This window comes from Protomyctophum parallelum, assembly GCF_964188405.1.
Source record: "Protomyctophum parallelum genome assembly, chromosome: 16".
In the NCBI taxonomy this organism is placed as follows: Eukaryota; Metazoa; Chordata; class Actinopteri; order Myctophiformes; family Myctophidae; genus Protomyctophum; species Protomyctophum parallelum.
Window position 1 is genome coordinate 13,271,473 of NC_139711.1, and position 25,756 is coordinate 13,297,228.

The 25,756-nt window shown below is 45.1% G+C and overlaps 1 protein-coding gene across 2 annotated transcripts in view; it reads right to left on the reverse strand.

Moving 5' to 3' along the window:
* The window catches only part of gria3b (glutamate receptor, ionotropic, AMPA 3b), a gene marked incomplete at its 3' end in the record, with an annotated part of 157,070 nt that overhangs the window by 112,648 nt on the left and 18,666 nt on the right, over nucleotides 1-25,756 (reverse strand). For both annotated transcript variants that reach the window (XM_083785887.1, XM_083785888.1), the window contains exon 3: nucleotides 3,487-3,726. In XM_083785887.1, the coding sequence (XP_083642013.1) occupies nucleotides 3,487-3,726 (240 nt within the window). The remainder of the gene's footprint in view (nucleotides 1-3,486; nucleotides 3,727-25,756) is intronic.

Sequence of the window (25,756 nt, forward strand, 5' to 3'; positions counted from 1 at the left end):
GGAACACGGGGAGAACATGCAAACTCCACACAGAAAGGCCCTTTCGCCAACCCCGCCTCGGGCATGGGCACTGATGACGCTGAGGAGGGAACACGCCCCTTAGCACCCACAGCGTCCCCAGCAGGAACCGAACCCAGGAACTTCTAGCTGTGAGGCGACAGCACTACCGAGCCCCCCAATGGAATCAATATAGTATCCTTTAAGTTATTTGTCGGCATCACAATGAAAACTCATTCTTCTAGGTTTTAAAGAAAAAATACCTGGACTTGTTTGACTATGTTTAAATTATCAATAAAATCAAATTATTTGGGTATCCACTTGCAATATCCTCACGGTCCACAGGTTGGGAGTCACTGCTGTAGGTGACACTGGTGGTCCGGGAACCACCAGTGGTTGGTGATTCTACTAAATGATGGAGACTTGGTAACCAAATGGAAATCTTGAATGAAGAGTGTAAAATGGTTGATAAACATCTGTATTACTTAATTTACAATACGTCTACACATTGTTATTTGATAACTCATTATCTCTCCTATGGTACCAATACAGCATGGACTTGATGGCAAAATCTTATCCAACGATAACCATCCATGTGCTCAAATGCCGAATAAATAATGGACCTTGATATGAAAAGGGTTGAAAACCACTGCTGCATATTAATATACTTTTGTTTGACAAACAACTGTACCAGCAAAAGCACAGAACAGTGCCTCAACGGAATGCCAGAGAATTATGTTCTTTCTGCCCATTCTCAAGGTGACTCAAAGCATGTGCACGATTGCACAAAGCCCCCCACCACCCAAAAAAGGGAGGGAAAAAAATAAATAAATTACCTTTTAAATCACTGGCTGAAAATTGCCGTCAGGCACCCACCCCACAAATCTTCTCGCACTTCACTGGAAAAATCCTTGAATCCGCCCCCAACCCCTTGTCGTCTCACCTGCTGTTGTCCTTAATGTCCAGGGGACCCGGGCCACCTCATAACAGAAGTACAGTGTCCGTGACACATCTGTCTACTTGATGAGCCAAGTGTCAACAGTCCCCCGCCTGCACCCGCAAAGTTGTTGGATGGAGTGCATCGATAAACAACTTTAATCCCCTCTTGGGGCCAATGTCCTCCCACTAATAAGCGATCGTATTACAACACCATGGCGGTACAGACAGAGAGAGAGAGAAAGAGAGAGAGGGGGGAGGGTGGGGGTTGGCACCAGTGGTGGACAATGTACTCAACCCCAGTACTTGAGTAAAAGTATACATATTCCAGTATATTCCACTATAATTTGAAATAAGGCATACATGGCTCATTCATAATGTACCTTTTCCCTTTCTAGAAATATAGTGGCGTCAAAAGTACAATACTATTTATCTTTGAAATGTAGGAGTGAAAGTCACAATAATCCAAAATGTAAATAGTACAGTAGGTTACGGATAATCACAGGATATACTTTAAGCACAGTACTCAAGTAAATGCACTTTGGCACCGTCCACCACTGTTTGGCACGTGGCTAGAGCAGAGGTGGAGAGAGGCCGGTCAATCATAGCTGGGACCGCCAACACTGTGATTTAGTCATTAAATGTTTATTTTTCCCAGCTCCATTTTTCTTTCCTTTGCTTTGTCCTGTCTCATTCTTTTTCCTTTTCCTCCATTTTCTGCATCCACCCGTGTCGCTCCATCACCCTCTCTCGCTGGCAAGGACAGCATGTCTGTAATTTAAGACCCGTTCCCAGTGCGCTTACTGTGAGTATATTTTGAGCGATCTGCACTTCACTTAAGTATTTGTACTTTCAGATATACGGAAGTGGACTTTCACAGTTTCACATTTCACTACTTTTGATTTGACCACGATGTCTTTTTAGGAAAGAGAAAAGTAGCGTACATTACGAATAGCCACCTATACGGCCGGCATATATCAAATACAAGCTCACAATGTGTCGACATGTGATTGCATTGTAGATCGGCTATTTTCACTATTATTGATCAGCTTTCTGGAAAATATATTTTCCTTTCCTTGGCTGTGCTTTTAGACTGGCCTGGACAGGGACAGACAGAGAGATGGATGGACGGCAGGAGACAGCAGAGCCCCTGGGTGGGGATCTGGTGGTTGCTGGGTGGCGGTGGGTCAGGAGACAGCAGACCCCCTGGGTGGGGATCTGGTGGTTGCTGGGTGGCGGTGGGTCAGGAGACAGCAGAGCCCCTGGGTGGGATCTGGTGGTTGCTGGGTGGGGATCTGGTGGTTGCTGGGTGGGGATCTGGTGGTTGCTGGGTGGGATCTGGTGGTTGCTGGGTGGCGGTGGGTCAGTGCTGAAGGACGTGCTGGTTGCTAGGGACCGCGGGGGGGATTGCAGCGAGGGCTCCACTCAGACTGACCCTAATTAAGCACACATTATCTGCAGGCTGCATGGAGGATTAAGGCTCTCAGAACCAAGCGGACCCTGTAGAGGCCCGGGGGGGTCCCGAGACACCGGGACTCTGGCACTAAAGCACACTTTATATCCACCCACAGAGAGAGAGAATAGAGGGCTACATTGGAAAGGGTTCAGAAAATAAGACCCAGTCAGAGAACAGCGTCTAGTGCAGAAGAGGCAGGTTGCTTACCTTCAGGTCAGGACCTTAATGATAAGCGAATAAACACAAGAACCATTGAGCTGCTCTGTTCAACATGGCCATGGAATGGACACACTTCATTTGGCGTCCTCACAATCGTTGCTTCTCAAAGAAACGAGGCACAATGTGGCCGTCTGTCACCCTCCGTTCATTAACGCCGAGGTGCTCTTTATCCTAATTCAGAGCTACAGTATAGGGGTGGGCGTGCGATTATTCCATTGTGCGATAATTGAGCTAATTTCCTCGTCTTGACATTCGAAATTGCAGCGCCGATCGCATGACCATGTTGACAATGTGTCAAACAGGCCTACGACGCCACATTAAACCCCTCGTCTATTGTTCGACCAAGCCGTGCAATCTGGGAACTGTGCAAAACCTTTATTGAAGAGACACAATGAGCAAACCCCACCGGCACGAGACTGGGATTTTCTGAGGAAACCATTTTAGAGCAGCGGCAGCTGTGAGCATATACCTCTCATTTCATAGGAGAGACGGGCCAATATGAACACCCTGATTAAACAGGAGATTAACCGAAGCATTACTGTTACAACACTTTTAAAGGTTATATATCTCGCAAGGTGTGCAATTTCAGAGGCCCTAAAGTCTAATTATTTCCAGTTTCACAGACGGCGTCTGCACTCCATGTAATAAATGTAATACATTTCAAACTTATACCAAACTTTTAGCATTAAATAAGAGTCTATCCAACTTCCCGGACGCCTTCCAATAAATATTCATGTGAACTCATCCTCTTGCGGTCTGCTGGATGCTATTATTAGGCTCCCATAACACTCTCCGGGGGGACCTTTTCTTGTTAATTGAAGCCGTAAAAAACTAAATAAATCCCGCAAACCGGGGCCCGCGACTGAGCGGTCACCTACCTCGGTCGGTGTCGTAGAGGTAGACAAACTTCTGCCACTTGTAGTGGGAGAGCAGGCTGAGCACGGCACCCCGCAGGGCGGGTCGCATCTGGATGACAAACTGCACCTCGTTATCCGTGGGGTAACTGGGCGTGACGAAGGAGGTGTGCAGGGCGCCGCAGAAGGAGGTCAGCGTGTTCATTGACTTCTTGTCGTAGAAGCCGAAGATGGCGTACACTCCGCGGGAGAACTGGGAGCAAACTGTTGAGAGAGAGAGCGAGAGAGAGAGAGAGAGAGAGAGAAAAACACGGCAGTGAGAGAGGGTTAGAGGCGTTTATGGCGTTTAACAGAGAGCCATACGTGTGTAGAATGTTGCAAACGTGCAAAAACAAAAGACACTGCTGTATATGAATCTGTAATGCTCTGGGGGCATTAAGCTGATGTCTCTCACTGGGTGAAGTGACATAGAACGCCGCAGTAAGGGGATGTGAGATACTAAACCGCTGTCTGTGTGCGTGCATGCATGCTGTACTACAGTACATACACAAAAACACAGGCACACACACACACACACACACGTACAAACACACATACATGTGAGTACACACAGAACCCATGTACAGAGAGAATTTAAATTTGCTCTGTACACTGAGGGAAAATCTATAACAGCCAATTTGGAGAATGAGTTGGGCAGTAATATGTGCATTAGTCTTTATCAGCGTGGCCATTTGCATCTGATGACATTTATTCAGCAGAGAAAAAACCCCACTTGCATTTATTTGTATATCTGTCATGAACTCATGGTGTGACAGAAACAATGGTCAGGCAGGACAAATTCCTCGCAGTCAGAAGCCATTAAACTGTAAACCAACTTACTCACACATGTGCACACACGCATGCACACACACACACACACACACACACGTTTGTATTGCTATACTTGAGGACATCACAATTTAGGTCAGCATCGAAAATAGCGGACAATACAGTAGCTGGAAAGTAGCTGGAAAATAGTAATGTAGATCTAGGCTACATCTACAAGCTCACAACACATCGTAGCACTTGTAGATATCTACAAGCTTTGTGAGCTTGTAGATCAGCCATTTTCCGGTGTGTGAGACCGGCACGCAACACAAAGCATGAATCAGGCAAATAAAATAAATAACCCTAGGTTACCACAACCTTTACGATTGTATGCTAACCATAACCTGAATATTTCCTAATGTAAACCTACAAATATGTGTAACCATAACAGAACCATTTCTCTTATGAGGAGCAGGAAAATGGTCAACATGTCTAATTTTCACATAACACCACATACACCCCTGACACTGACACTACACAAAAGCCAGGTAGCATGCTGACTTACATTATAACATGAATGCTATCACACAACACAGGGTTGAAGTTTGAATCACACCTTTATTCTATATTGTTTAAGTTGCAGAGAATGAAATGTTTGACTCTTGTTTCTTCTGTTACCACAGTGGTTCCTGGTTCTGGGCAGTGACAAAGGACCCGAGTGTAGCTTCAGGCTGCCTCATATAGTGCCTGTTTGGGGAGCATGCTTAGTCCATACCAACCGTGGGTTTGTTTAAATCGGGTTCCATTATTATGTGGGTAATTATAATGAGAGTAAAATTTAACATTTTAAATGTGTCTATAAATTGTAATTTCTGTGGACATTGGAAATTAACTGCTTGTATGGAAATTGAGGAGTCAATTTAGGATTGGTACGGTCCAGTGGGAGGGGCCTGGCCTTTTTAAGAAGGGGACCTGTCACTCACTGCTCAGTGAAGAGATCTGGCCAGTGTTAAATAGTTTTCTTGTTGAGTGTGACACAAGTATAGTAATACTGGTGCACGCACACACGCACACAGACAGACAGTGCTGTGAGAAGCAGATAGACAGTGGCTTTCCGTGTGGCGAGATCCTCTGAGGACACCAAGTCTGGATACAATTTATCCCACGCTCTCCAACTGATGGCGTGGGACGACAGGATGGCGCGCACACACACACACACACACACACACACACACACACACACACACACACACACACACACACACACACACACACACACACACACACACACACACACACACACACACACACTCGAGCGCAAACAAACGAACGAACAAACGATGAGAAAATGTAGCTTTTTCTTTTGCCAATGTTGAATTCCCCCAGATCTGTATATTTGTTGCTGGCGGTTTGGAAACCTTGTATGTCCAGTGTCACAACGAGGTTAGTTGGCACTCAGTTACTTTTCATTCATTCTCCAATGTGGTTATAGTTTACTTCAGTCGCAAGCTCTTGTTAATACTTTTAGTTAAATAGTTATGAAACCAACGGACAGACTTAACCACGCTCTAGCCTCGGAAACAGCGGGTGTTTTGTTTTGCATAGGAGTGGGAGTGATGTGTTAAAATCTAAACCAAACAGTGCAGAGGGGCGTCGCTCCAAATCTGGTGACGTCAGTGTTCTCCGCTGCATATTATTACATATTTTCAGATGGGGGTCGGCGGCCAAATACATTCAGAAAGCTGTAAGGATTTAGAAGACATTTTGAAGACGTGTTTGTGTCTGAGCTTGTATGTTGGCAAAGTTTCAGCTAATTTTGTGTGACAATGTATATGACAAAGTAGGGGAATTAAATTGCAAAAGAAACAAAAAAACCAAGAAGGTGATATATGGAGATACAAGGTTTCTGTCGGACAGCACACCGCTATGTAAATGTGAGAGTCACACAAGTACGCCGTAACCTCCCTGGCCACTCGCCGCAGGACGTGAGGAGCATGAGGGTGCACTCCACTCTCCCCGCCAGCGGCCAGGCCGCTGTGTAAATGACACATCAAGGGACTCTCCTCCTCATCTTTGGACTGTTTAATTCCATTCCCTGCCCCTATCTGTCCCACCGCAGACATGCTGGCCCAGCTGCTGAGCTGGGAGAGTAGACATATCCATGCTTGGCTGGCTGACACACTCACATGCTCGCGCGCGCATGCCGCACACACACACGCACGCACAAACCGGCATACACAGTAGAGAGCCTGACCGAAATATTGCTCTGAGCGATATATTGGTCATTGTTTAGATCAGTGGTTGTAGCAGTGGGTGTAGCAGAGTGGCTCACAGCCTCAGATTGATGGCCTCAACAGTCTAATATCTATATCTCCCCCGAGCCATAGGCTCGGCCAAAGCCTTTGGCTTAGTGGTTAAGATGTTGGCTTTCCGCAGGTTAGATTCCTGGGTTTTACATTGGTGCCCTGCGGGTTTCCCTGTGGGAGGAGGTCAAAAGGGGGGTGAGTGTAGCAGAGTGGCTCACAGCCTCGGCCTGATGGCCGCAAAAGTGAAATATCTCCCTCAAAAGTTTAATATCTCCCCTGAGCCGTAGGCAATTGTGGTTAAGATGGTGGCTTTCCACGCTGGAGACCCGGGTTCGATTCCCGGGTTCGATTCCCGGGTGTTACACGGAGACCACCACAGGTTCTAGTGGCCTCCAGCTAAATAATACAAATAATAATAGCGGTCGCAGATTACTATGAAAACCTGCAAAACCTGTCAGTCCGTCCGTCAGTCAGTGTGTCTGTCTGTTATAGCGTTATGGCTGTCTCCATATATAAAGATCACGACTCCTCGTGACACGCTCCATATATGGAGTGTGTCGTCAATATAAAGCGCAGATATGGGAATGTCAATATATGGACATATGACAGTCTCATGATAAACAGTGTGGTTGCCGTGACGCAAGTCATACTTGCAAATGAACCAATAATAATAATTATTATTAAATTATCAAAACACTGTAAAAGATGGACACACACACACACACACACACACTCCATGCATGAGCGAGGCCCTGTTCCTCTCCAGAATTCCGTCTTCTTAATTTGGGCCAGTGCCAATCGACGCAGAACACCGTCCCAGGGGAGCAGTTCTGGCCGCCTGCTTCTCCATCCCACTCCCTCGCTCTGCTCCACTCGGCCGTCCGCTCGCTGCTTATTAGGCTGAGCTTTGAACAAGCTCAGACTTCAATAAGAGATACGTCTCCTTCCTTCTCACCCCCGCCCCATTCTGCTCTTGTGCTCCCATCTCACTCCACCCACTCTCTCTCTCTCTCCTTTTAACGATAGCATATCTCCATGCTGCACTGGCCCTACCACTCCCTTCACTCTCACTCACTATCTGTTCCCTCCATCCCCTCCCCTTCGCCCACCGATATCTCTCCATGCAGTACTAATTCCCCTCTCTCTCTCTCTCTCACCCCCCACCCCTCTCTCCCCCACACTCCGCAATCCCAGGCTCACTGCTCTATTCGACCTCTCGTTTCCCTCCCAACCATCTGCCAGTTCCCTAAAGCACACATTCACTTCAAGCATGGCAGTTTCTCTTGTCTCTCTCTCTCTCTCTCCCCCATCTTCTCTCTCTCTCTCTCTCTCTCTCTCTCTCTCTCTCTCTCTCTCTCTCTCTCTCTCTCTCTTTCTCTCTCTCTCTCTCTCTCTCTCTCTCTCTCTCTACCTGAGTGCCTCTCCTCCTTTCTGATTGTTTCCCCATAATCTCATCCTGTGCTGTTGTCGGCCTGGAGCCATTTTGCAGCAGACATCGGGAGGAGAGCTGGAGTTGAGTTCTATGTGCGAAGTTTGCGGTTCAATTCAGGGGAAGCGGCCACGGTCGGGGGAAGGGGGGGATAAATGCTCATCGGAGCAATGCGTGGATTGCGTGCTCCACTGCTTCGCCTCATCCCTCCCAGAAATTAAGTGAAATAGAAATAGATGATGACGGTGGAACTAAAGCAGGACTTTCCTTCAGTATGCAGGTCTGGAGGGACTGCCGTCAGTTTGGTGGTTCTGTGCGTGTGTGTGTGCACATGCGTGCATGTGTGTGTGTGGCCTTGGATTTGAATAATGCATGTTTACTTCTCAGCCTCGCTGGGAACACGTGCTTCTGCAGAATTGTGAATTTAGCCCACAGAGGGAGCTAAATGAGAGAGTGAGAGTGGACCGCCTGGAGATGAAGGTCTAAGCAAGAGACACAAACATGTAAGACTGCAAAGAAATGGGGAACTTGCCCCGGGAGTTAAAAGGGGAATATGTGTGAATTAATCAGAATAAATGGAAATGTAGGAGATAACACAAAGATGGGACCGCAAGGAATCCTTTTGTGATGCAGCTCAACACTGTTGCTCAGCAAAAGCACTGCATTAGTGTGCAAAATGCTAAAACATATTTGCTCATGTGATCCACAGTGAATATGATGCTCAGTGCATGTGATGTTAGAATGCACAGTGCATATGATGTTAGAATGCACAGTGCATATGATGTTAGAATGCACAGTGCATGTGATGTTAGAATGCACAGTGCTTGTGATGGGAGAATGCACAGTGCATGTGATGTTAGAATGCACAGTGCATATGATGTTAGAATGCACAGTGCATGTGATGTTAGAATGCACAGTGCTTGTGATGGGAGAATGCACAGTGCATGTGATGTTAGAATGCACAGTGTATATGATGTTAGAATGCAGTGCATGTGATGTTAGAATGCACAGTGCATGTGATGTTAGAATGCACAGTGTATATGATGTTAGAATGCAGTGCATGTGATGTTAGAATGCACAGTGTATATTATGTTAGCAGTGCATGTGAATGTGTGTGTGTGAATGGGTGATGCACTATATGTAAAGCGCCTTGGATAAAGGCGCTATATAAATGCACCATTTACCATTTATGGAGGAGTACACCTACACATTACAGGCATGCTCTGGATTAAGGCTAATTTATCAAATCTTGGGATCTCGTCCCTGGCTACCTGCATTATTAAATTAATATCGGGATCTCGGGCATGGCTTCCAAAGAGATGAGATTGGTGCATTACACTGAAACAACAGAATTGAACCGTTTACTCCATATAAAGATTAGCAGAAATTGTTTTTTGGGGCACCATTTCAAAATACCCAAGCTTAACACATTCACCGACGTTGGCGTAGATTTACATCAAGTCTAATACAACGGTTAAGCTTGGATTACGTCATGTGGTCTTTTCAGTGCTTTATGATAGATTGTGCTCTTCACCAACGTATGCATGGTTCTAGGTTGCTAAGCAACAGATACAACAGGAAATTAACCGGAAGTGAAAATTCCGCCTCCACATTATCAGATGCAGAAAAATGCATTGATCTCGGATAAGGATGTGACGGTTTCCGGTTCAACCGGAACGATCCGGTTTCATGTAGTAAACCGGATTAATTTATTTAAACCGACCGAACCGTATTTTTATGTTTGCCGACGGAAGCGGTCGCAACGCTCGCCTCGGTGCTCAGGCTCACTGCTGACTGCCTGCTGTAGCCTGCAGAGCGGCCAGGAGCCCAGCACAGTGAGCACACACACCAGGTGTCAGGTTTCCAGTGAATGGGGGCAGGGGGGTGGAGCTGGGTGGACCACGCAGTGTTGTTTGTTTACAATAAAGTTTCAATAGTTGAAAATACTTTAAAACAGTTGTCATGTTGCACACAATCAATTTGGTCATAGCAGCCGCCTGTAGAAACCCCTCTCCTCCCCAAGCAGCAGCCCACAGTTCCCGCACCGTGAGAATGCTATAGCATTGCAAGAAGCTAAGGCTTAGCTGCTAAGCTAACACAACACCAGCCATGGTGGTGGTGGTGTTAGCTTAGCTTGGCGTAGCTTGCTGCTGCTTGGCTGTTCAACTTCACTTCATCTCTGCCTGTAATTTCTTATTGTGTTACCCTGACACCGGCGCTGCAAAAACAGACAGATCTACAAGCTCTACAATCTCAACTCTCAAACTCGAGCTAGTCCCACTCATTTGAACTCCAGGCTGCATGAACAGTGCTCGAGCGCTCAGTTTTCTGCCCCCTCAATGTCGCAAATCTGTGAGTCTTAAACTGAGGTAACTTCAATGGCTCTTCTGCACAGCGCAGCAGTAGCTTTGCGTTAGTCAAAACTAAACAGACAGCGAGACGAGCATGTCGACCGTAGCAATGAATGGAGAGACCTATTTGGAATGATTAAATCTATTATTGGCCTGGAGAAAGTTACAGCCGCGCCGCCTCCTCCTCCTCCTCATCCTCCCTGGCACGGGTACAATTAGCCATGTGCTATATGACGTTTTGTTTACCCTGCGACAGGGACTGAGAGGGTTTTCTCGTCAGCGAAAAGTGAAGCGGCCAGTGGCTTTAAACAGTAGATACAGTTGCTCACATTTGGACTGGACACTGGACACGACAGCGATATGTTTTGGACTCAGGCTCATGGACCCTATATACAGCTCTGCTGGCCTGGTGCAGATGCGTGCAGATCACGATGCGTTAATTGTTTAATACAAATACAATGCTTAAAGAATTGATCCCAAGTAGGCAAGAAAACACTATGGCTTGTTTCCATTTGTGTGAGCATTGAGAAATAAAGACAAATGTGTTAAATCTGTCACTTTGTTGTCCAAATTATGTTCTTTACACCGCTATGGAAAAAAACGAAAATGACTCAAGTGCTCCCCTCCAGTGGCCAAAGTCGGTATAACCGTTTTGGTCGATTTTTCATTGAATATCGTCCCGGTTTTGTAATTTTCAATTTGGCAGTTTTGGAATAATTAATTATTTCATTAATGCCTAAGTAAATGTGTTAACATCCTCAGAATACTACCAGGAGCCTTTGCAACCCTCCTAACAAGAGAGACATCGCCCCTCCCCCCGACCCCAGGCTCAATGGCTGCCTGGCCATCCTTTGGTCATTTCCATGCAGCGTGTATAATACGCCTCTCCCTGGGTGTGCTGCGGGGAACCATGCGTCCAGCTCGCTGGTCAAACACAGCGCGTCGTCCTCATTCCATTCTCTGGAAATCAGGCCACTCGGCAGGGCTACGGGGACATTACAGATTTCGGATGCATCACTTGAGATGAGATGGCTGGCCTGGAATGCACTGCAGGCCGCGGCGCTGTAGGCATGCATGAGCCGATTCCTTTAAAGAAACTGTTACCGCATGCACGCTAGTCCTGACTGAAGCTCACTTATTTGAGCTTCCGCTTGCTCTTGTAGCCCGCCAGCGATCGTCTTGCTCACAGCCCTCTGGAAAACGGGGTGGTGGCGGGTGTGTGTGTGTGTGCGTGCGTGCGTGTGTTGGTGCAGGGGAGGGGTAAAATGCAGTAAATGTCAGTGGTGATTGTATCTCTTTAGCCATTTTCCTTTCCTGCTTCACGTATACCACAGTCTCTCCTTCTCTCTCTCAGCTTCCCTTTCTCTGCGTTTCTTGTCTCCGTGTCATTCCACGCAGCCCGCCTCCCCCCCGGGCGCTTGAACCACCAGCTCACCCCCCACCCCGTATTGGCTGCTCTCTCTACATCAGGGCCTGCCATGCTGTCGCGGGGAGTCAGATAGCTCGTAAGTGCCCCGGGGGGGATTGCATCAGCTCTTGTCATTTAGAGATGTGGATCGCTTGGAAACCCTTAACTCAAATGTCAGGCCCAGGTTGGACGACGACGCCTCAACCAGAATGCTGCCCGTCACATGTAAAAGAGGCCTTCTGCTTCTTCTGGTCCGTCCCTCAGCGAGCGCTAACGTCTTGTTTCCTGGTCTATACCGTGCTTCCGGCAGTTTAGTTCACACTGAATCGTCGGCTGCCTTCAATGCCACAAAAGGTGTTGTGTGTTTTATTTATATAGCGCTTTACAACCGCACACCGCCGGCGGAGGCAAGGCTCCCAGCCTGCTCAGCAGGAGTGTTTAGAGCAGTGCACGTGGTTTTCCTTGGATAAGATTTGGTTCACAATACCATCCATGCCGTATTGATGTTGGTACCATAGGAGAGATAGCAGGCAAACATTAATCAAAATAACAATTCTTCTACATTCTCCAAACCAAATGGACCATTAGGTTTCATTTTACACTCACGAGAGTTAAAGATTTATAAGGGTCCATTTGGTTACCAACTCTCCATCATTTAGCTGGAACCCTCTCAAGGACCACTGGTTGAGAACTATACTGGAGCATGGGTCTTCAACATTAGCTCAAGCAGGGACCCCCACTACACATTGTATAAAATTGTTAAAGTTTTCATAGATTTCATCGTAGACTCGTTTTGACAGCATTATCATCAGTGTTGTGTAAATTAAGGTGTTTGTTTATACATTCATTAATAATTCATGTTAATGTGACTTTTCACACATTTAAACACTTAAACCGTCAATGCTTAGTAAACCTGACCTGCTCTGGTTCTTTTTTACCTCTACACTATAGTCTTGCGTTGCCAGACTGTTGCCTCTCGCAATTTCCAAATGCTTCCATCATTTACAGTCTGGAGCAACGGAAGTTTTATCATGAGTCATAAAGCGGAAGTGGAGCCTCCTCCCCACTTCCGTTTCGTCTTTACAATCGCGCACATTTATCCTAATATAAATATAAATCATCTAAGCATATAGCTTGTTGCTTAGCAGAAAAGGAAACAAAAAGATAAGCTCTAAAGATATTTTAAAATATATTTCCGTGAACGGAAATGGCAGCAATTCCTTACTCGGATTTCGGGAGGTGTAGTTCCAGATATAGCATTCGGAGATTGTGGAATAGTTGTCTGGATACTACCTCTACACCAAAACCTCTTTGCCGAAAATAGCCGCGATCTACAAGCTCACAGCGCCTCGTGGCACGTATTGTATGGAAACAGACCCACAGCACAAGTGACTGGACCCAGTGTGTGAATGTGCATCCGTCCGCGCGCGTGTGTGTGTGCGTGCGTGCATGCGTCTTGTCTGTTTACGTATGAGAGTGCATACATCACGTGTACAAATATCCACTTGTACGGTATGCGTTTGTGCGCCTGCATACATACACAGCGTACACCTTTCACACCATGTTTATTTGTGTGTGCACAAGCGTGTGTGTGTGTGTGTAGTGTACATACGTGCCTGTGTCTGCCTGCGTTTTGAGCGAGTGCGTGCGTGTGTGTGTGGTGGGTGCGTTTGACTGCCGGAGTGTGTGATGGATGACCGGGGGGACACAGAGCCTGGCCCGGGGACCGTTCCCCACCGAGCCTACTTAATCTGGATCTCACCCGTCAGACATGGCCTGGCTGGAGCCTCTGTCAGAGCGGCATGGGGACAGCAGTAACCATGTGCATGTGCTCCAGTGGAGGGGCTGTCACCGTCACGTTTACGTTGGAGAAGTTGATTATATGGATTTAATCGTGCTTTTGGCGTAGAGCATTGGAACGTTATGAATCAAAATGTAATTTCCGTTTGCCTTTTAGGCTTTGTAATTAAAAGTTCCACATGGAACACATCCAAAATAGTCAAATATACAAAGAAAAGACATATTTAATAATTGTATACTAAAAAAAAGAAAGCTTAAATAAACAATCTGCAATTTCTGCTTTTTGTTTTCTTTGATGATTATGCAGAAAAATGTGTGATTATCTCAAATAATTGTGATTAGAAGATTGTGTAATACTTGTAACAGGCCTACTCAAGTGCTTTGTTGTACTTTTACCGTACTTGAGTATTTCCATCTTCAATGATTTATACTTCTACCCCACTATTATAGCGGTAGTTCCTTTTCAGATTTAGATTGCTATCGAACCCTGCCTGGGGTCGACGCCAGCAACGGCTTCCTAACGCCAAATCAAAAGGTTTCAGATCTGAGCCAAGTCTCCTGAGGAGGAGCATCTAAAGCCTGTCCAGGATGGGGTATCTGAACGTAAAAACAAATGCATTACAAATATTAAGCCCAATTTGTAACATGTTGGCTAATCGAAAATAGCTGATCTACAAACATGTTGTTGTAGTTTTGAAATTTGACATTCTGGAATAATGGACTTTTCACACGAGCAGTGATTGACGATGTGCCTTGCCATTCATTTTCAAGATATACTTTCTGCCTTTGTTGAAAGTCCAACTGTAGATAGACAGCAAACGGGGAGAGAAATGTACCAAGAAAGACCTCAGAGACACATACAGTATTTCCTACAGATTACAATCACCCAATGAGAGGTTGAAAACATGACTAATGACAAAAAAACCTCCCATATCGAAGTACAACAATGTGCAAACACATCTAACAATGTGCAAACTACGTGAGCTGCTGTGATAGAAGAAGGATATCAAATGGAACACAAAACGTTAAGACTACTAATCATTGTGTGTATCCCTGTACTACAGTATCTGCATCGAGTGACCTCAGTACACATAAATTGATTTACTGGAGAGTTTGACCTTCAATTGTACATACATTTTGTTTTGATTGTATTGTTTCACTTTTTGCTTTGGCAATGTAAATGTATGTTTTCTCATGCCAATAAAAGCCCTTTTAGTTGAATTGAGTTGGGGAAAGACAAGGAGAGAGAGAGACATGTAGCAAAGTACCGCCGGGCTCACGAATCGAACCTGTAACTTGCTGTCTGGCATCAGAGCCTATGTGGTACGCACCTTTACCCTCGACCCCATAATTCATTGTCAATGAGAGGTGAGTGGGCAGGTAGGGTGGGCAATCTGACAGGCGGATCGAGTATTTCTACTGTCCATTGTGCTATTGCTATTTTTACTCAAGTAAAATAAAACCTAAGTACTTCTTCCACCACACTGGGGACAAGATCCTCCCCTCTCTTCTCACCGAATCACCCCTCCGTTCCCCTTGTCCTCGCCTTTCCTTCATGCAGCGAACCGATTGGTTCCACACTCTCCGAAACCCCCTTCACACGCTGGAGATTAGGGGTCACGGAAAAAAACCAACAACAACAACTATGCAGTCACTTCAAGAGGCACCGGAGCGTGAGAATGCACTGAGGACAGAACGCAGTGTTCTGTGTGCAGTCGTGCATTTAAGTAATGCAGATATATGGATGTATATTGTACAGCATGTGCAGATGTATATAATGCACATATAGGGACACACGATAGTGGTGGGGGGTGATGTACACTACAGAGTACATATGGCTGCAGGCAGAAGGTCACTTCTGAGTCTCTGCTGTAAGCTGCATCCATATGATGTAGATTACAGCAGAGATGATGTCATTAAGCTTTGCTTAATTACAATTATCAATTAGCTGCTGGGGGAGATGTCTCTGCCTATTTGGGGCAAATTTGACTAAATAAACTAAATTACATTCTAAAGTAGCAACAAAAAAAATCAAATCTACAAGGTAACAACTCGTCACAAGAGACACAGTGAGCTAGTAGATTTGCATGTGTTGTCATATATGCTTTTATTAATGTTGCATGCATGATGCATGCAACATGAGAAAGAGTTAAAGTACCACACACCACCAAGATACCCATGTACCTGTCTAAATACTTCACAAAGATACCCATGTACCTGTCAAAATACTTCACTAAGATACCCATGTACCTGTCTAAATACTTCACTAAGATACACATGTACCTGTCAAAATACTTCCTTAATGTCAACAAAGTCCACACCCACAACACCAGAGGGAGTTCAACATGCCATGTGCAACCCAAATTCGGCACAAACAAAAGGGACTCAATTATTTTCGCTCCTATGCCACCAAAATGTGGAACGCCCTACCAACAGTCATTAAGACATGCAAATCAATTGACTCCTTCAAATGCGATCTCAAAGGGCACCTACGGACGGCTGCAATTCAAAACTGGCCCCCGTAAAATCTGATTCCCCCACCCACCCCTTTTCCCCTTCACTGTATATGTTTTTTTTCCTGTTTTGGCTATATAGAAGTGTATATTTGTACGTCTCTAAATGTTATGATGAATTGAACATGGTGGACCCAATTGTAAACAAGTGTAATGCTTTATGGTGTCGTCCACATAATAAATACTTCAATCAATCAATTAATCAATCAATCAATCAATCACACATCACTGTCTATCTACAGCTTCAGACATAGCCTACAGTACTGTTTAAATGTATTTGTATGCCATTCAAACTTTACTGAACATCACTGAATGATTAACATCGACACTGCATGTTCAATAAGTCACAGGCTATTGAATTCTGTTCGTAAATACATCTTTTTCCTCTGGCACTATTTCCGGCTAGACCTTTTCAAATTAATCTGCACTTTAGGATGCAACGACAACAATTACGACAAAGATCATTGCCTACAATATCAAGCAAGTTTCAAGAATGAGTTGATTCTCTGCCCCTTTTCTCCCTATACATTATAACATTATTTTTATTGCATTCTTTATAGTGACAAAGAGGGATGCCAGGTTCATAAGTGATTAAAATGTCTTTAAAGGTATAGAATTTGCCTCTGTAATGGGAAATGAGTGCTTAACTTAAAACATTGTGTATAGATGTATAGGCCTATAGTTAAATAATAATAATGTGTGGTCGTCACAAAATCACAAGTCACACCTGGATGTGTCTCACGGCACACACACACACACACACACACACACACACACACGTCGGAGAAGCACTGCTTTAAAAGCGTCCTAAGTGTTGTCACGCGTCACAGCACACACACAGCAGATGAGAAACTGATCTGTTGACCAGATTAGGGTCGCAGAGGTCAGCCGCATAGCCTACAGAGCACCACATTGTTCTTAGAGTGCTCTCTCATCCCATTGTTTTCCTATATATTTTGCCTTCACCTCTGCGTCCTCCAGGCGAGACACGCCACCTTGATGACACAGCTCCTTACTCCCGAAAACGCCCGGTGACAAATCCCCCAAGGGGCTTGACGGCTCTCCACTCCATCTGTTCTGGAGAGATATCTTCACCTTCAAGGTACAAACCAATATGCTTTGTCTCAACCAAAAGGAAAAAAGGTCAAACTGCACTGCCGCAGTTCAACAGACGAATACTTCACAAAGTCATGGAGCTATATATCCGTGAATCCTTTGTTCTCATCGCAATAACCTCCAACAGGGGAAGGCGAGGTGTGTGGAGGGGGGGAGAGGAACGCATAGCTTCCTTCGACTACGTGGAGAAAGACAGCATGGGCTTTGAACAAGAGCGTCGCTCCGACATCAAATACTTTGGACGTTTCAAAGGGGGGGAGAAAAAAAGCCTAGATAACAAAGTGCCTTGACAGTTAGATGTCAGATAGGACAGTTTGCTTAATAACTAAAGGAATTCAATTTGATGGGACTTAATTGATACATGAGTGAACGCCGCGCCCGGCAGCCCGTTGCTTTGCAACGCATGACCACGTCTGCCGCGTGACATTTCCTTGACAGTGAGAGGGGAGTGCAGCGCAAGCAATTAAGTGCTATCTCTGCCACAGCGATAACAGACAACACGGCCGTGGTCTCTTAGCTCACCTCCAGGAAAAAATCCCAGAACCCCATCTCACTGAGCAAACAACAGCCCCTTCATCCCGACCATCACTCCGTCCGCCGTTTGCTGCATTGCAGGGGCGAAAGGGAGAGCGCTCCGGAGTGCTCTTAGTCATACAAAATGATCTCCCCTCTCAACCTCCTGACAGTTCTTATAATTTTGGTGCTGCCACTGGAAAACATGCTTGCACACGGCGAGGGCAGCTGCTTAACATGGATTCTTTGTGCATGAGGACACACACACACACACACACACACACACACACACACACACACACACACACACACACACACACACTCTTCCGCCTTAAAGAAGGATTCAGAGAGGTATGAAACACGTATGGCTCATGATATTCCGTAATTGGATTTCCCAGAAGGCTGTGGACAATGTCCCTGACCCACCACTAATCCTCTGCAGGACTCTGGTACGCATCAGGAGCATGGGCGGATCGGTCGGGATCATGGCTATTCTGGCACTGAATCTGTGAAGTAACTGTTCCAATCACAGAATCTCTGTGCTGGGCGGACCAAGGAGGGTCAGTAGTTCTCAAACCTTTTAATTTCAAGGACCCCCAGTGTTGTATGCACTATAGTGGTTCTCGACCTGTGGGTCAACAAATGATTGCAAATGATTAGCTTCCCACTGAGCATTTTTGTAGTCTAATAGACGGCTAAATGGTTTTTTGGAGTTCTAGGCTTAGATTAGTTGAAACGACGTCGTTTCAACATCTATATATAGAATCTGCTTTTTGCTCAGTGGGTTATTGTGCAACATTGTTTGCTCACTCAACAGTAAACATACAGTATACTGTATACTGTATACGAGGTATCTGCACATTTTTTAAGTGACGAATTAAGAACTTTTAAGACCTTTTTAATCTAAATATTGTAATAAAAAAATCACACTCGTGTGAAGTGAAGGGCGCTCTTATGTTCATACATAACACACACACTCAAAACTGGTCATTCATTATCGATGCATATAATGTTTGTGTTAGGACAAAGTTTGTGTTTACACGCATACAAAACAGTGCACATAGGCGGGGCTAGCGAGACCATTGCTGCATCAAAAGTAATTAACAAACGATCTATCTATACATGTACAGTACCATGTCTCTGTACGTACGTCTGTAATCAACGTAACTGGAGAACCGTTCGCCCCACTGACTTCAAATTCGACACACGCGTTCCACACCCCCAAAGGGAGTAAATCCCTGCATGGCCTTGAGTCGGTCAGACCCACGGTTGTCCAGAACCGCCACAAAAGCCTCTGCCCAGGCTCTGAACAGGGCCCAAATTAGCCAATTGATGGGTTTTCACACCTAGATCTGCATAATACTGTATGGAGCTGGCCTGTTCTGACATCACAATGATCTTCTGACATCTGCATAAGAGCCATGCTCATATTTGAGCATGGCTGACAAATAACTCCATATATGGGCATAAAAGGGATGCATAACTTGGTGGGGCATGCATTTCAACTTGCATTGTTCCAAGTAGGCCAGTGCCCAAGGGGCACCGCTCTAGTACTATAAAATAGTCAAACATTGGCCAAATTGTCAAATATCTAAGAAAGAGGCAACACGAGGCATTGTGACCCCCTGGAACCCTCTGAAGCGGTACACAGTTCAACATGGACAATGTTCTGGACCCCTGGCTTCACAACAAAGGCCTTTGCAGACTGTATTTTACCCAGGCCATTAAAGGAGAATTCCATGCTAGAAGGCTTTCTTACCTTTCTTTGTAGTTGTTACGTCTCCACCAAAGAGGTCCAGGTGTTTTTTTGTGCAAAAACTCGTTATTGCCTATTTCCCCTACCATAAGCCCTCAATGAATTGCATTGAATTGAATGGGAATTGCATGGGGCTATGGGGTGTTGTGCTACTTCGCTTATTTCCATCTAAATAAGTAGTAAAGTGTGCCGCTTGGGATATTATTTACATTATGAAGAGAGGATATATACAAAATAATTATAATTTTGAGCGATGGAAATAAGCGAATTAGCACAACACCCCATAGTCCCATTCAATCCAATGCAATTCATTTAGGGCTTATGGTAGGGGAAATATTAGCTTTTTGCACAAAATAACACATAGACCTCTTTGGTGGGGACGTAACAACTACAAAGAAAGGAATGAAAGCCTTTTAGTATGGAATTCTCCTTTAAGGCCAATGCTATTTATTTTGTCACTCGATAAGAAAACATCCTAACCAGCAGAACCCTTGGTCTTTTATTATTCCACCAAGGCAACAGAATGTTGCCGTCAAGCCGTGAGGATGAATTCACGGCACTGCACAAAAGTACTGCATAAAGTAAATTTGTGGTTATCCAAGGCATCAAGAGGAGAAATAGTTTCAGCTGCTGATAAAAGGAACTGGCACTGCAGAATTATCCCGATAATTTCCACGTCTAATTCAGGATGTCAGCCTCACAGTCAGGAACCACACATTAAAAAGAAAACCCCTAATTTCTGCAGATGCCAGTATGCAGATACACACATACAAAGGTTTAGGCAATCCAAATTGTGCCAAAAGTGTGTGCCAGGCGGCTAGATGATGAGCCTTTCGACTGGATCCGCAGATATCCAGGACTCAAAGCGCTGCGACATACAGAGAAGATGCTGGTCAATATTTGTCTTTGTCCGTCTGTTCATCACACGGTTCTGCCAGAGCTGATAGGATCAGTATTTCAAGGATGTGCCTTGAAAAAGATCCCTGTAGATCCACTCGTGCATGAAGGCTGAGCTCTTCACCTTCTTAAAGATGGAGTGCCGTGTTTTTTTTTTTTTTTTTTTCAGTTTATGAGGTGACAGCACTTCATTAGACCCCTTGGTGTGGTTGTTATGTGCAATGATGTCTTCCCTTTGTATTTAGGGTTCCTTCCTGGAGGCTGAAACCTTGACAGTCAAACGTGCCATTGAAAAAAACAATGATATAGTGGCATCAACACCCACCAGGCAAACCAGGCATACTTTTTTGGAAAAAGTCTTCCTCCTTATATAATAATAATAATACCTGATGATCATGTTTTAGGATGGAAACAAAACACGACACTCCATCTTTAAGATTTCTTTAACCACTTAAACGCAATATAGTTAGTTGACTGACTGGTGACCCCCAGGCCTCAACACTGTTTTCCTTCTACACAAAATATATGAAAAGGGCTGATCTACAACCTCACAACGCATCACAAAGGCTGTCAGGTGGTTAACGCATTAAGCTTGGACAATTTAAAACCCCTGTTGATAGATACAGCAAAAAGCTGCAGAAAATCCAACCTGTACAATTTGTTTTTAAAGGCTGATAAAGGGGCCACTGGCAGCACTCAGAGCTCCATGATGGATGCCTTTAAGACAAAGAGAACGAGAAGGAAAAACATCAGCGTAATCACAGAGATTGAGAGAATGCTTTAATTATTTCACTTCCCAGCAACAGAGCTGGGACTGCCTGGATACAGATTCCGAGGCTACGTTTCAAGCTACGGGGACTGTGGAACAATGCACCCCGCCGACTTGTTTTGAATCCAATGCTGCGCTGATGGGGGAATATGGCTGTGGTGGCAGCTGAAAACCTCCCCCTGTTTACATTCTCATTGGGATCATTCAAAAAACAAAAAGAAAAGGCACAGTGAAACGTCTCAGATGGCTGACACAGGCATCTGTTCCACCATCAGTGTCAAGACGCTGGAGTGTTTTCCTTTTCTCTGCCTATTCAGACTTGGACGCGGTTTTCTGTGTTTTCGGAGAGCTCTCTCTGTCTCTCTCTCTCTTTCCCCCCCCTCCCCACCTGCATCTCCCAGAGAGGAGAGCCAGGAGTCTCTGGACTTCCGCGTCCAGTCACAGCGCCAACGGACTGAGCATAATGCTCCCTGACTGCTGCTTTCTGTCCTTAAAGGGGGGGGGAGGGGGTTCAGTTCCCACAGTTTTCCATGCATGACTTATTGCAACACACCAAAAAGCCCGGAGACTGCCGCAATATCGGCCCACCAAGAGGCAAGGCGGTGGACTAGCGTGCCACCCTCACCAACATCCGCTTCCTGCGTGCATGAAAGCTAAGCCGCCTGCCCCCGGTCGCGCTAATCAAATTACATATCGCAATTCACGTCCTGCAGCGGCGGAGCAAAGCGAGCATAGTCATGGAGGGATTTGCATGACAAGGCTCGATTACAAGAGTGGACGTTCAAACAGAAACCTGGATCCAGAAGCGCTCTCCTGCGGCTACGCCTTTCTGCACAGAATAATGGAATGAGGCAACAGGAGGGGGGTGTGTGTGTGTGGGGGGGGGGGGGGGTTGTTTAACCTTGAAGGCATCACTTAAAAGAATTCCTTCTCCTTTCTCCGCCTCCATCCACCCTGGTTAAGTATGTAGGGTCCACTTTTCATCTTATTAGTGCCCTTGCTGAGATGGCGCTCCAGCCATGAATGATAATGCTGGAGGTTGCAACAGAGAGAGAGAGAGAGAGAGAGAGAGAGAGAGAAGAGAGAGAGAGAGAGAGAGAGAGAGAGAGATGCACTCTGTAGTGTGATCTGTGATGCTGTGTCCCTGGGCCTAAACACACCAGCCCTTCTTCTGTCCTTCCCACGCACATGTGACCGCATCGTGACGCTATGCTTTAGGCCAGCGGTTCCCAAACAACGGGTCGGCACCTATTGTCTGTTGGGACCCAGTGATGCATCGTGAGTTGGGACCCATTGGCTGGAGGAGGGGGGTCTAAATGATTTAATAAATGTAAAAACCTTTTTAAGAAATAGTGAAAATAGCAGATCTACCAGCTCACAACCTCCGTTTTAAGGCAATATACTTAGCAGAAAATGATCCTGAATCTTTGTCTATAAGAGTAACTGGAAACTAAACACGGACACATCTTTTTTCTTTTCTTTTTTGTTTCTGCTGACACGGCAGGTAATATGAGCCACCGCTCAGGTAATATGAGCCACCGCTCAGGTAATATGAGCCACCGCTCATATTACCTGCATGGATAATATGAGCCACCGCTCATATTACCTGCATGGATAATATGAGCCACCGCTCATATTACCTGCATGGATAACAGCTTGACATGAAAGCTGAATATTCTATCAGATAGATTATATATATTGACGTACTGTAGAGTCACCAACCCAATGGCCACTGCACTGCGATGACGTTAACTTTAATGTGATCAGCAGTATTTCTCCCACCCAGACAGAACCAAAATGGTGGGGGTTGGTGTGGGGTCTCCCAGGGGTCTGTACTTGGGAAAAAATAGCCAATCTAAAAGCTGACAATGTATTGTAAACTCGTCTAGTTTTGAGCGGTGGCACACCGCCTCCAATGCTCAGCAATGTGTGTCTGTCTGTCCGTATGTCCACCCTGAGTAGGACCTTTGACCCCTGTCTGAGTAAGACCTATTGACCTTACAGCTGCTTAAAGGGGTGTTCCGGGCCAGCCTTTTTCTTACCGTAATACGACACATGGCACTCCAAGGCACCACACACACACACACTATAACACATGCAGTATTATAACACACAGTCACTACTGTAACACAAACTATAATAGTCAGCAGCCGGGCTTGTGGGGTGGGAGATTTGGTATATATTCTTTTTTATTGGCCTGAAATATTGTCTAGATACATTCATGAATCCACTTGCTCACCGGCCGTCGGTATTGAGCAATTTGTTTTATAGGGGTTTATAGGGATCCTACCATTAACATCCTATATAAGGCAAAAATGTCAAAATGTCATTATGCTTTAAGTAGCATGTGACAAACTAGGGGGTTTTCATGATTCTGAATCCATTCAAAGCATTAGTTTTGCACTAGCCTCGGTACCCAGGCTTTCATTTCCGTTGGCACAAAAATTGAAAGCCTGGGGGAACGCATTGCCTCTCTTCAAATGATGTGACGTAGCGCTGCACTAGGGGGGGGGGAAGAGGAGGGGCCGGGGCTGACGGACAGACCGGTGAGATCCAATCAGGGCGTGCGCAAATCTCTGCCGCGACCTGCCCCTCTAGACCAGAAACCTAACACGTTAGCTCAGGCTAGTTTTGCACAAAAAACATTTAGGTTATTTAACAAATGTTTGCGATAAACACGCTAGTGGGATAATGTTTTGTTTTGAGCAAAACATTTACAGTTAAAATAACTAATGCTTGGAATGGATTCAGAATCATGAAAACGCCCTAGTTTGTCACATGCTATATAAAGCATAATGACTTTTTGTTTTTTAATGTTGCCTTATATAGGATGTTAATGGTAGGATCACATATACAGCCGGTCAGCAAGTGGATTCATGAATGTATACAGTTTATATAGACAATATTTTAGGCCAATAAAAAAAAGACTACTACTGTACATTATAAACCAAATTTCCCACTTTAAACAAAAGAAGCCTGTCGGCTGCCGGACGGCGGACTATAACAATAAAAGTATAGTTCCACCGTTCAGTTCGCATGGGTGCGATTTTGCCAAATGTTTGCCTATTATGACAGGCCAAAATAGGGACACAATGCTCCCTGTGCTTAAGTGTAGCCCCTTAAAAACAGCTTACAGCAGGGGTGCATTCAGAAGCAGTTAACTGCAGCACTACGGTGCACGCACGCACGTACGCACGCACGCACGCACGCCAAGAACGTTTGAACAAACCTAATGAGGTGTCTCTGTGCCCCTGCCATGTGCTTATCTTCTAAAGAATGCTCTCTGCAGCCTGTCCGCCATAACTGCCCATGGTGGAAGATTTACTCACATTCTTTTTTAATTAAGTAAAAGTATTACTACTGCAACATAGAAATACTCCATAACAAGTAAAAGTCTGGAATTCTAAATGTACTTGAGTAAAAGTACAAAAGTATTGGCTTAAAAATTTACTTAAAAAGTACAAAAGTATACAAATGTATACAAATCTTTAGAAAATAGCCGATCTACAAGCCCACAATGCATCGCAATGCGATGCATTGTGAGCTTCTAGATCGACAATTTTCAAATGGACAAAATGTATAGGACTGAAATGGCTCATGTATGCGTCAAAATAATACAAAAGAAGTACAATATTTGCCTCTGAGATGTAGTAGTAAAAGTACCGGAAATTGGAAATACAGTACACATATCTCAAAATTGTACCCATTTTGGGCGGGAACCCTTTTTGGTGTTAGCATTATGTTATGCTTTAGCTATTGAAAAATAGCAGATCTACAAGCTCGTAGCGCGCCACCGAGTGGTGCACTACGAGCTTGTAGGCCTGCTATTTTTGAAAAATCTAAGAACGACTGACACAGAAACATAGCTTTTTCAGAAAACTGTCAGGATGTAGAAGACATTTTTAGAATCTGATCTCATGGCAAAATGGGTTAAATACAGTACATAAGTAAATGTACTGTACGTTCCTTTCGCCCACCGATAAGTGCCCAGCTGCGCTGCATGCTGAGTCAACTCGGTGTCCAGGACCAAAGTGAACCCAGAGGACCCGAGGCTCTTTCATGTTGTCGTCGTACACAGTAGTGCTGCTGCTACTTCCTCACTAAAGTCACGTGATGCGAGGCACGCAGGCGGCTCACCTCCCACTGGCCGGAGAAGAACAAAGATCACGCCCGTGTGAAGTGAGGTGTTATCATCGTACATCCTCATGGCGTAACATGTCGATTTGATGTAAATTCTCCATCCATTGTCAATGGGTATTTAAGAAATAATAATAAGAAAGATTTGCTAAGACACATATGTCATAAATTCTCCTTTCATTGTCAATGGGAATCTAATCTTTGTGTAGGACAAAAATTGCCGGCTACATATGATTCTCCATTCATTGTTAATGGGATTTAATGTTTGTGTTCAGAGAGAATCTGTACTTTGCATTATTGGTACATGACTATGTTAATACGTTGTTATCGTCTGGTTAGCGTGCGGTTGCTATAGCGGTAAACAGTCCCCGTTGCCCTGACCAAGATGGCCGCTCCATAGACTCCTGTGATAACAGCGATCTAAAGACGCCTTTAGTCATATTTGACTCAGGTGCCTTGATTACTTTGACTGAAAGTACTGGACTGTATTGT